The 13,091-nt window shown below is 39.7% G+C and overlaps 1 protein-coding gene across 2 annotated transcripts in view; it reads left to right on the top strand.

The window, feature by feature from the left end:
* The window catches only part of GPR155 (G protein-coupled receptor 155), a 47,276-nt gene extending 34,895 nt beyond the window's left edge, over positions 1-12,381 (top strand). For both annotated transcript variants that reach the window (XM_039239225.1, XM_039239223.1), the window contains 5 exons: positions 256-392; positions 2,933-3,028; positions 5,044-5,108; positions 7,442-7,579; positions 10,447-12,381. In XM_039239225.1, the coding sequence (XP_039095156.1) occupies positions 256-392; positions 2,933-3,028; positions 5,044-5,108; positions 7,442-7,579; positions 10,447-10,738 (728 nt within the window). In that variant the 3' untranslated portion in view covers positions 10,739-12,381. The remainder of the gene's footprint in view (positions 1-255; positions 393-2,932; positions 3,029-5,043; positions 5,109-7,441; positions 7,580-10,446) is intronic.
* The last annotated feature ends 710 nt before the right edge of the window (positions 12,382-13,091 follow it).

Here is a 13,091-nt window from a genome sequence, read left to right as displayed (position 1 = left end):
ATATATATAACACTGTTGAATAGTGTAGAAGGGAACTATGGCATACCACTTGTATTTGTTGGAATAAAAACACTTGACAAGTAGAACGCTCCTGAAACCACATGAAGGAGGCTTCCTCCGATTTCATCTAAAATAATATACTGATTCTGAGCTGAATGTGCATGTGCGCTGGTTTGCTTCGAAAGTCATTACGAATTTAAAATGCATTCAAATAAAAAGCTCTGATTACAAATTGTTGTACTTACTGTCTTATAGATGATCATTGTGTGAGTCGCTGTCACTCCCAGAGCTGCATGTTAGTCCAGGAAGAAGAGCAGTATCTACAGAGTGGAGACCAGCAACTGGCTCGACATGTGTTGCTGTGTTTACTTCTCATCATTGGCCTGTTTGCTGTAAATGTTTCTTCTGATTTTGTTTTGGGGCCATTTCTTTAAATGTTTGGCAAAGATTTTGTTCAGGCATCTGGGAGAAACATAGTTATTGCTTCCAGGGGCGTGGCAGCTAGGCCAGTTTGAATCCCGATCTTGAGCAGTGTGGCCCAGAAAGGGGAATGAAGGATTCACAGCACCCTGTTGCCTAAATGCCCCAATACCCTATTTTGCTTAGAGGCTTAGAGACATTTACTCATTCTATGCTCTGAACCTAGAACTTGGTAAAACCAGGTATCTCCATGTTGTGTGCAGGGCCGTTCTGTGAATACATGCCTACGTGGTCTCCCAGAAGACATTCCTCAGATAAACTTTTTTTAAAAAATTTTTTTAATGTTTTATTTATTTCTAGGAGAGAGAGAGACAGGGTGAGCAGGGGAGGGTCAGAGAGAGGGAGTCACAGACTGAAACAGGCTCCAGGCTCTGAGCTGGCAGTCAGCACAGAGCTTGACACGGGGCCCGAACCCACGAACCGCGAGATCATGACCTAAGCGAAAGTCGGATGCTTAACCGACTAAGCCACCCAGGCGCCCCTCCTCAGATAAACTTTGCGGAGGGATTTTTAATTATGAAAATAGCGTAACCACTTCATGCCATAGATATTTACTAAATTAATGCCCTCTCTTTTTTCTTATTTATTATTTTTTTTAATGTTTCTTTATTTTTGAGACAAAGAGAGACAGCATGAGCAAGGGAGAGGCAGAGAGAAAGGGAGACACAGAATCTGAAATAGACTCCACTGTTAGCATAGAGTCCAACGCGGGGCTTGAACCCACAAACTACGAAATCATGACCTGAGCTGAAGTCGGACACTTAACCGACTGAGCCACCCAAGCGCCCCTGCCTTCTCTTTTTTAATTCATTTTTTATGGTTCTAAATTGTACCCAGAGATTTATACTCTGCTTTGTCACAAATGCCAGTCATTTTCATGTGGCTACATAGTTGTTCATAACTGTTAATTTAAATGGCCCCTCGTGGGGCGCCTGGATGGCTCAGTTGGTTAAGCGTCCTACCGCTCAGGTCATGATCTCACGGTTTGTGGGTCCCAGACCCGCGTCAGGCTCTGTGCTGACAGCCAGCTCAGAGCCTAGAGCCCGTTTCCGATTCTGTGTCTCCCTCTCTCTCTGACCCTCCCCTGCTCACGCTGTCTCTCTCTCTCTCTCTCTCTCTCAAAAATAAACAAAACATTTTTTAAAAATTAAATAAATAAATAAATAAATGGCTCCTCAGTAAACTATAGAGGAGAGACATTGGAATTTACCCAACCACTTCTTTATGGATGATTATCCCTAGTTTTTCCAAATGCTCTAATAAACATCTCTCTGCAATATTTCATTGTGACAGAATCTCAAACTTGGGAAACCTGGATCAAAGAGTATAAATATTTCTGTGCCTTTGGATGCCTTCTACTAAATTGTTTTCTGAAGAAGTAGTATAGATTTGTAAAAGTACTCCCACCAGCACCGAATGTTATGAATTTTTTTTTTTTAAGTTTATTTATTTGAGAGAGAGAGAGACCAGGGAAAGGGCAGACATAGAGGGAGACAGAGAGCTCAAAACCATGAACCATGAGATTGTGACCTGAGCCAAAATCAAGAATCGGACTCATATCAACTGAGCCACCCAGGCATCCCTGAATGTTAAGAATTTTAAAGTTTGATAACTTTATAAGTCAAATATAGCACTTTATTTTCTAAATGCATTTCTTTGATTACTAAGGGATTTTAAAATTAGTTTTATGTCCTCTTGTGTGAATTATCAGTTATTATTATATAATTCTTTAAGATGCTTTGAATGTAACTTGCCTACAGATGGGAGATGGACCTTATATATAACCAATGAAGAAACCTTTTTACATTGAGTGCTATCCGCCGGCACCATTTTAACTGCTGTTTAAGAACAAAATCAAAAAGAGCTGCCTGGGTGGCCCAGCCAGTTGTGCATCCGACTTTGGCTCAGGTCATAATCTCACAATTCATGGGTTCGAGCCCTGCATCCGGCTCAGTGCTAACTCGGAACCTGGAGCCTGTTTCGGATTCTGTGTCTCTGTCTCTCACTGCCCCTCCACTGCTTGCTCTCTCTCTCAAAAATAAGTAAACATTAAAAAAGTTATTTAAAAAAGAACAAAAATAAAAAAGTAAGAAATGCTGCCAAGAACCACTGCTTAGTGGTGTAATTGTTTTCATTGTGTAGAACTAATTTTAAAATCAGACCTGTCTTAGGTTAGTTGGCAGTACTGATGTATTATGTAAGTCTCCGTATTATGGCACATGTCTTCTTGCTTCAGATCTGATCAAATTAGATGCTGTTTGAATGACATCTGTCAGGAGGAGAGGTTGAAACCTCTTGTTCAAAAGACAAAGTCTCTATATTCTCTCGGTGTTTTTCCTTTTAGTCTTTTTCTCCCTAATTATTAAGCAGATAAGTTATTGTACTGTGTTCTGGAAAGAAAGAAATGATTAGCTAGCTTCATTTAAAATACTATTTTCACCTTCCTTTACAGAATCTTTCCAGTTGTTTATGGTGGCTATTCAACCAAGAACCTGGAAGGCTCTATGTCGAGTTACAGTTTTTCTGTGCTGTGTTTAACTTTGGCCAGGTATTTGTTTACTGAGAACTTTGGGGCTTTTTTGTTTCCCTGGATGGGTGGTTTGGGACGTAGTGGTGCAGATGTTGTCATTTTCTTTTAAATCAAAAGGGTTTAGTTGGTTTGCCAGCTGCCCGTGTGTGTGGCAGCTGACAGCTGCTTCCTATCTCCATATTGGTTCTAGTCATCAGAATACTCATTGAGTGTTTCAGTCACAAACACCAAATACTTTTTTGCTTTGGTTTTAAAATAAAGAATGATAATTTAAGCAGGGACAAGATGTCCCAACTTCTTTTGAAACTTTGTTATGGTCTTAATAAGTCACTTTGGGAAAAAAGACTTACCTTCTCTGCACCTTTCGTTGGTTGAGTCACTTAAATTGATGAACATCATTTCATTAACATGTTGACCCTTCTTGAATGATAGGTGCTTAAATCTTTTTTAGAAAATCATGTGATGGATAAATACATGTGGGCCAGGGATCATAGATACCATTCCTTAGCACTCTACTACCATATTCCAACCATTATTAAGCATTTTACATTGGTCGTCTTAAATATCACAGGAAAACCTTCAAAGTGACATTATCATTCCCAGTTTTAAAAATTAGGAGCTAAAATTTCCTGAAGAACTAATATAATAGTTGCCTTTATGTCACTATTAAAACAGATATTAAAGAATAAATGACATTTTACATATTGGGAAAATATTTTTCTGTGAAAATTTGAAACTGTGATTCTGTTTTCAATCCCTTACTTCTTAATAAAGAGAGAATATTAGTCCCCCAGACTAAGTATCAGGTTGAAAAAATAGTGTTTGAAATCACTGGTTTTGTCTCTTAAGCCTGAAATAATCAACTACCTGAGTCAGTTAGCTTTGATCAGTAGACACCCCTGCACATTTTACCCCAATATTAATCTCTTGAAATATTTCCAGTTTGTGTTTTGCCATTATTGTGGGAGCAAAATGACTACATCTAGATAGATAAGTGCTCTGAGCATTTTATTACACATAGACGTGGGTATCCAAGGCTACGTGATGCCCACCTGACCTTGTGAATCTGCTAAGGTCTGATTTTGGAACCCAAGAACTATAAAATCCTAGGTTGAAAACTCATAGCCTCACTCAGCATTTTGATTTTAGGAAGCCCACCCCAGGCTGTCACCCCAGGACTGGAACTGAGAAAGCTTCACAAAGAAGCTAATGCCAGGAATGGTGATTTGAAATGAGGCCCCCATAGCTAATGGCCCAGTGTTTCAAAGGAGAGAGAGCTATACAAACTCTGCCCCCCCGCCCCCCCCCCCCGACTCCCATATAGGTCACTCCTTTTTGGTTGCTTATAGTTTGGGGCTGAAGAAAGGTAGATCCTTCTGGCAATATATTGCATTGTCCATCCCACCTCCCACCAACCTGCACTTAGATCCTATTCCCACTGTGCCTGGCAAATGGCAGTTCCCAACCTCCTGTCTCCCCAGCCAATCCCAGTCATCTTGACCTGTGGCTGCTTTCTGGTGCCGGTTTTCCTCATCAGCCCCCAACCCCCAAAACCCTTTCCCTAAACACCGAGCCGATTTCATGTCACATAAAGTTTGTGCACAAATTCCTTGTAATCAGATACTATATAATTCTATAATTTCTGAAGTGTTAATAGAAATATAATAAATGCTAAAACACAATGGGAAATCATTAGTTTTCTTTTTTAAAAAGGGAAAGCAAAGACATGAAGCTCTTAAATGTCTTTGTTTTTCTTCAGTAAGCTAGGATGCAGAGACGGCAGCTCAGGCCTGGTGTAAGTCAGTGATCCAACCTAATTAGTAGGACAGATGATGAGGGAGAGGCAGCCACATATCCTCCCTGCCTCCAGACAGCGAACTTTAGAGGACCTGCCTTGTGTGTTCCATTTAAACTACTGCTCTGATCACTATAGGTTGGCCTCCCCCAGCACTAAGTATATGGTGGCTTCCATAATTTCTCAGTCTTAACATTCTGCTGTTGAATTCATAACTATAACCTTTCTTCTTCCACAGGGATTTATTTCCTTTGGCATCTTTGGATTGGACAAACATTTAATCATTCTACCTTTCAAAAGAAGGTAAATTTAACTTTGAAATAAGTCAGTATCTGAGGGCACCTGGGTGGCTCAGCCAGTTAAACGTCCGACTTCAGCTCAGGTCACGATCTTACAGTTTGTGAGTTCAAGCCCCGTGTCAGACTCTGTGCTGACAGCTCAGAGCCTAGAGCCTGCTTCAGATTCTGTCTCTCTCTCTGCCCCTCCCCTGCTCACCCTCTGTCTCTCTCAAAAATAAACATTAAAAAAGTTTTTAAAAAGAAAGACATCTATATCTGTAAAGGTAATGACATGTCCATTCTATTAAGATACTGGTATTTTTAAACCTTTAGTAATTGCTAGGAGACCACAGAAAGGTTAAAATGAACATTACAGAAAGGTTATGTGTTGATTCACACATTTGTTGTAAATAATTGCATAGAAGAGGCACCTGGGTGTCTCAGTCAGTTAAAGCCTCCAACTCTTAGTTTCAGCTCAGGTTATGATCTCACAGTTCATGGGTTTGAGCCCCACATCAGGCTCTACACTGCTGGTGCAGAGCCTGCTTGGGATTCTCTGTCTCTGCCCCTTCCCTGCTTGTACCTGTTCTCTCTCTCTCAAAATAAAGAAAAATAAACTTTTAAAAAAATAAATAATTGCAGAGAAAATATTAGAAGAACTCTTATTATGCCAATATTGTCATTTGCATTTCAACGAGAATTGATGGATGAGAACTTCTTTTTTTTTCTTTAATGTTTATTTATTTTTGAGAGAGAGAAAGAGAGAACACAAGATGGAGGAGCAGAGAGAGAGAGAGTGGGACAGAAGATCCGAAGCGGGCCCTGCACTGACAACAGAGAGCCTGATGTGGGGCTTGAACCCATGAACCGTGAGATCATGACCTGAGCCAAAGTTGACCGACTGAGCCACCCAGGTGCCCCGATGGATAAGGACTTCTATCTATGGCATTAACTACATAAAGTAAAATGAAACTTGAAAATGTATTTAGAGAGGCGCCTGGGTGGCTCAGTCAGTTAAGCGTCTGACTTCGGCTCAGGTCATGATCTCACAGTCCGTGGATTTGAGCCCCGTGTCAGGCTCCGTGCTGACAGCTCAGAGCCTGAAGCCTGCTTCAGATTCTGTGTCTCCCTCTCTCTCTGCCTCTCCCCCACTCGCTCTCTGTCTCTGTCTCTCAAAATAAAATAAAGACATAATCAAAATTTATTTTTAAAGAAAATGTATTTAGAAACAACAATGGTAGATTGCGCAGACCCAAAGGTCTGTATTTGGCAATACAGATTCTCCTTTGACAATAGGATTTCTTTATCAAACTGACAATTTACAGAAAACTCAAGTTCCCTTCTTTCTAAATTTTTGGTCTTTGATTAGCTTGATGATGAGTTTCTTTGGATTCAGATTAGTAACTTCATTATGAGAAATAATGAAATGAGGATTCTGCAACTCAGGAGTGGAAAGAAGGGGGAAGCACATATCTTTGTTACTCTCATTTGTTTACAAAGTCAAAACCAGTGGAAACGGGAGGTGCTAATGGAGTTTATCCTGCCAACTATCTAAAAAGTGCCCAGTATATTGGTCAGTGTTCTTTCTAGTCTTTCCTCTTTTTTGTCATCATTAACATCATCACATTATTAAGATATAGTTGCTTCATTTCATGAAGGAGGAAGAGCATAACAGGAAAGTCACTGAACCTAGTTATCAGCTTCATAATGTTGATCAGTTAAAATAGTCACCACGTTTTGTCTGAGCTGGCAGAAACAGAATGGTGCTGTCTCCCAGAGCCCAGTATTTGTCTCTCTGATACTGAAACCAGAAAATGACCAAATAAAATACTTGATCTCTGGGGCGCCTGGGTGGCTTAGTCGGTTAAGCGTCCGACTTTCGCTTGGGTCATGATCTCACGGTTGGTGGGTTCGAGCCCCGCGTCAGGCTCTGTGCTGACTGCCAGCTCAGAGCCTGGAGCCTGTTTCAGTCTGTGACTCCCTCTCTCTCTGACCCTCCCCTGCTCACGCTGTCTCTCTCTCTGCTAGAAATAAATAAAACATTTAAAAAAAAAAATACTTGATCTCTGTAAGTTATTTTCACAATGTAGAATGTAGAATAAGGAAAGAACTTCATTTTTTGGTAGAAACTGAAATAGATCAAATATGTCTGGATGGTTTATCAAATGTTCAAGTCTCCACCTGCTTGGACCAGGAAACCAAGTGCGGATTAGGTCTTCGATTGGGAGACTAACAACATCTGGATGCTGTCAGTGACTGCTTTGGAAGAGCTGTGTCGAGGGGGCGATAAGCAGGAAGGAGTTCTCTCTGAGTGCTTTCCATTCCTTTAAAGTGACCTCCTTAAATTTTGGTTTTTAGACTTGAATTCCTATGGAATAATAAAGATACAGCAGACAAGAGGGGTTCTCCTGTTCCTGAGGAAATAAAAATGACCTGTCAACAATTTATCCACTATCACCGTGACCTATGTATCCGAAACATTGTCAAGGAAAGAAGGCAAGTACAAATTCAAGACAATTATATTTTAGATGAATAATTTTGGTTTGTAACAGGCTAAATAATATGGTTGTAATTAACTACATGGTTGTTTTTTTCAATAGCAGAATTAAAAGTTAAAACAGATATGGGTCAGTTTAAGAAACAGCATATACTGGGACGCCTAGGTGGCTTAGGCAGCTGGGCGTGCAACTTTCAGCTCAGGTCATGATCTCACTGTTTGTGGGTTGGAGCCCCACATCGGGCTCTGTGCTGACCGCTCAGAGCCTGGAGCCTGCTTCAGATTCTGTGTCTCCCTCTCTCTCTGCCCCTCCCGTGTCCCCACTCCTGCTGTCTCTGTCTCTCTCTCAAAAATAAATAAACACTATAAAAATTTTTTTAAAGCCAGCATATATAAGATGTTTACACTTTTTAAATGCTATATAACTTCCGATTCCCACACAAAATGTGAAAACTAAGTTAGAATGAATGAAAATGTAGTAAAATATTAACATTCACTTCACGTTGGCCGTTAAGTGTCTCTCACAAAACTATGAGATACACTGGATTTAGAAGTGACTTTCTGTTCTCCATCTCCTAGTGGTATGTTATTTCGTATTATTCATGACATTGTCAGGAAAATGAAATGAAATTTGTCCTTTTATGTCTATAACTGCAAATTTGACAATTTATGAAAATTCCCATTTAGGATGATATATATACACATATCATGCCACGATTTTATTATAACCAGGTAGCCTGGGATAGCTAGTGGAAAGGGGACTCATTGGTTGGGCACAGATTCTGGAAGTCAGCTCCTGAATCTGCCACTTATTAGCTATGCGACATCACTGGGCAAATTCAATTCTCTAAACCTTAACTTTCCTCTTCTTTAAATTAGATAACATGTTTCTTTGAATTGAATAGCAAAATCTATATGAGAGACCTAGCCCAGTTTCTGGAAATGGTAAACCATGACGAAAAGTTAGTTAAAGACCCAAACAAAATTATTTCAAAGTTCCACTTATAGATAGTTTCAACAGTTTACAATTGCTTCTTAAAATTAGGAAAGGCGGGGGGGGGGGGGGGGGGGGGCGAGGCTCCTGGGTGGCACAGTCAGGTAAGCATCTGACTCTTGGTTTCAGCTCATGTCATGATCTCATGGTTTGTGGGGTTTGAGCCCTGCATTGGGCTCTGCGCTGACAGCATGGAGTCTGCTTAGGATTCTCTCTCTCCTTCTCTCTCTGCCTCTCCCCTGCTTGTGCTCCCTCTCCCACTCTCTCTCAAAATAAATAAATAAACTTAAAAATGAAATGCAGTGAAGAAAGGGTGCTCCATGTCAGCTCTGCCAGGCCCCCCGTGACTGCCTAGACAGGAAGCACAGCTCTTGAAGTTTGCAGGCTGCTTCGCACCCAGATGGCGGAATGGGCGCTAACTGGTAGTGGTGCAGCCCTGTCTCCTGCACAGTGGCGCATTCTTCGCCACTCTGTGCAGTCCCATGGGCTACGGTTATAGCTGCCTGCTTAGTCATCAGGAAGCAAATATTCTTCAGTTGGTGGCTGGGATATAAGGTGTTGGGCTACCAATTAAAAATCGACAAGCAGGGAGAAGGCTTAGAGACAGGTTGTAATATTCAAAGTGATGTTTGTAGTTGTAAAGCATAAATTAAGAGATCTTATTACTAAGCAAGCTATTGATGTTAAAATATTTTGATTTATGTACTTGAGGAGATTTTTCATGTATATTAGCCTCTTCTCTAATTTTGAAATGAAACTCTATATTCATTGGTGGGTAAACGTTTTAAAATTTTTGTCACTTATTTCTCATCTTGTCTTGATTTCCATCCACTGTTTCTGTTGTCAAGCACTGTAGGTTTTACAGCTTGACTGATGCTTGTGGACAGATTCATGTTGTCTACTGCATATTTGTATGAAAATGTACAGAATCCATTTAATTGCCTCTTTCACATTTCTCTCCCTCTTGTTTATTTATTCGTACCTGAGGCACCCCACATTTGCATTAGGAAGACAAATTTTAAATAATCAAGAAAAAGATTCATAATCAAAGCACATTTTAAAGACCCTAGATTTATAGCAAGACAGATCACATGTATTCTTTCCTTACTTCCTAATGCACCAAATTCCTGACAAACGTCAGTAAGATTGTCTTGCTGATGAAGGCAGGAAGGAAAGACTATTGGTGGGCAGCGTGATACACAGAAAATAATGAAGTGAGATTTGAGTAGTTTAGTAAAAATAGTCACTTTTTAAGAGCTTGTAGGGGCGCCTGGGTGGCTTAGTCGGTTAAGCGTCCGACTTTCGCTTGGGTCATGATCTCGCGGTTCGTGGGTTCGAGCCCCGCGTCGGGCTCTGTGCTGACTGCCAGCTCAGAGCCTGGAGCCTGTTTCAGTGTGTGACTCCCTCTCTCTCTGACCCTCCCCTGCTCACGCTGTCTCTCTCTCTCTCCTAGAAATAAATAAAACATTTAAAAACAAAAAAAGAGCTTGTAAAAAATATTATTTAGTGTTCCTGAGACTATAAATTACTTATAAAATAAGTAATATTTAGTTGTCTACAGAATAGGTCTAATTATAACTGGCCAGCTACTATAAAAAAAGAATGCTTCTTTATAGATGCATTTACACTGTGTCATTTTTTTTTTACATGTTTCTATTTTCACAAGCATTATTGGCATTTTTTTTCTGGTGGGTCTTTCTAGGGCCAGGTGAGTTAACAAACCCTTTATATTCAGAATAGTTTCATTCCTGCCACACTTTTACCTATCATGCTGTGTTTCCCTGTCTCCTGTTTTCCTTGCTCGTCCTCTCTCATGCAGTGCTGATACCAGGGTTACAGAACATGTGGGTGAATCATTCCTTTGACATACAGGTGTGGTGCAAAGACGTCTACTGGAACCTTCTGTGGCTGTGACCTGGTGAACTGGCTCATTGAAGTCGGCCTTGCCTCCGACCGCGGGGAAGCTGTGATCTATGGAGACAGACTGGTGCAAGGGGGAGTCATCCAACACATAACCAATGAGTATGAATTTCGGGATGAGTACTTGTTTTACAGATTTCTTCAAAAGAGTCCTGAACAGAGTCCTCCTGCTGCTAATGCCAACACTCCCCCACAGGAAAGATATAAAGAAATCGAGCCTTCATCCCCATTCCCTAAGACCTAAATTATGAAGGAGACAACCCCAGGCCATATTCTAGCCCCAGACCTGTTTCTTATTAGCTGTGTGACCTTGGGCAAAGCATAACCTCTCTAAGCCTCAGCTGCCTCTTCTGTAAAATTTGACGAGGTGTGTTCCTACCCCATGCTAACATTCTATGACTTCGTGTTTGTAAAACACGCAGGAAACTGACAGGAAAAAGAGAAAACCAAATCAAAATTTAAAGTTCTGATAATAAATATAATAATTACTATAAACTAATTATGCCAACATTTTAAAACATTGCTCCCCACAGCCGTTTGCTGTAACTTCAAAACCAACATCCAATGTATCATTTGCTTTAAGCTGCCAAATTTGGCAGGTGTATTGCTGGCAGGGAATGGACCTTAAACTATGACAACTTTGCGCTTATTGATAGCACCTCCTGAAAAAGAATTTTAATGATTCCGATTAAAAAAAAAAACCCCTCCTTATTCTATTTTTCCCATTTTCTTAACAAAGAGTACTCACTAAATACTAGAAGCGGTATTTTTTTAAAGTTCATCTTCTCTTGCTTTTCTATCCAAAGTACTAATCTGTGTTGTTAGAAGGGGAATAAGAACCACCATAAATATAATCTCCAAAATCCATCCACAGAAGTATAATCTTTAACTTTTGTACTAAACATAATTTCAGTGGATTTGTTTGGATTTTATCAACAAAATTGTTGCCACGTATCAATTCCGGTGTTTGCACAAAGCACCACAATGCAAAAGGATAGTCCTCTTCCCTGCAATTAAAAACAAAAAAACTATAGTTCAAGCCAAGATTTAAAAACTTTAAACCTTACACCCCACTTTTACATCTTAGTCTTCTTCAAGTGTCCATGTATAAAAAAAATCTATAAACTTGAAAGTTATTCAGTGTTGCCCTCAGATAAGCTTTATCTTCAGTAAATTAAAGAGATCTAGTCACATGACCTTTGAATACCTAATTGTTAGATGTCAGTGCTGGTTTACCTTATTTAAAACATGTTTCTAGTATTTATTTTTCTCATACTTTTAGTTTGTCATGTAAAAGCCATTTAGAAAATAATTTATAGAGTTAAATCATTGCTCTTCTAATGCAACAAATATGTAATTTTTTTAAAAACCTGCATGGAAGCCTCGTGTATTTAACAAGTAAATTACACTTCATTGTGTAGTATTAACCTGTACCAGCTTTACGTTATGATTAGGGAATGGGGATTTTTTCAGCAGAACTGTCTTGCTGTAAAACCTTTTTTTTTTTAATGACCACATTATGACTCTCAGAATGCTCAGGGGCGAGCATAAAGCCTCATTGTTGTACCAGGAGACTTTTACACTTACAGCAACACTGATATTACTTCACATGCATGCAGGCACCACAGACTGGAGAATTTGTTTTGCAAACAAATCATACTACACCTGTTTTATTATTTGCATGAAGGGAAAAAGCTGCATCTTTTTCCACAGGAAACACTAAGAGAAAACCCGAGATCAGAATGATCTGCGGTTTCAGATAACAAAGGCTTTTAAGGAATATTTTTAGGATTATGGATATGTTAATTTTATTAAATGAAAATATTTGTAACTTTTACTGTCACTGACAAAGCAAGTTTCTCAATAAAATACCTATTTTAACTTCCATTGCCAACATCTTCTTTGAATAATCTAAAAAGTGCAGAAGCCATCATAGAGGTTTTTTCTCTGGGTCTCCTGAGAGTATTCTTTTCTTTATTCATGACTTTATGAGGTCTATATGCACAGGGCCTTGCCCAATTATGCACCCAGTAAGTACTTTTTATTAATGAATCAATATGACATTAGAGTCCTTTTCACATATTTCATAATTTTTAATATGCGGGATCACAGCTGGAAAAATTATGATAGAATTTTGATTAAAATCTATCCCTTTTAGGCACCTGGGTGGCTCAGTCAGTTAAGCGTTCGACTTCAGTTCAGGTCATGATCTCACAGTCCGTGGGTTTGAGCCCCGCGATGGGCTCTGTGCTGACAGCTCAGAGCCTGGAGCCTGCTTTGGATTCTGTGTCTCCCTCTCTCTCTGACCCTCTCCTGCTCACTCTCTGTCTCTGCCTCTCAAAGTAAAATAAAGACATAAAAAAAATTTTTTTTTAATTAAAAAAGAAATCTATCCCCTGTAGGTGCCTGGCTGGATCAGTCGGTAAATCATGCAACTCTTGATCTTGGGGTCGTCATGAGTTTCAAGCCCCATATTGGGTGTAGAGATTACTTAAAAAAAATCTACCCCTTTTAGGCTAATAGTCAATATGGTCAGTTGTTCTTTTCTTTGTTCTGAATAATTCCATGACTAGCTTTTGTTTAAACTTCAATATTTT

Source organism: Hyaena hyaena, unplaced genomic scaffold (assembly GCF_003009895.1).
Source record: "Hyaena hyaena isolate Hyena2069 unplaced genomic scaffold, ASM300989v1 scaffold_154, whole genome shotgun sequence".
NCBI lineage: Eukaryota > Metazoa > Chordata > Mammalia > Carnivora > Hyaenidae > Hyaena > Hyaena hyaena.
This window is presented reverse-complemented; position numbering and strand designations above follow the sequence as displayed.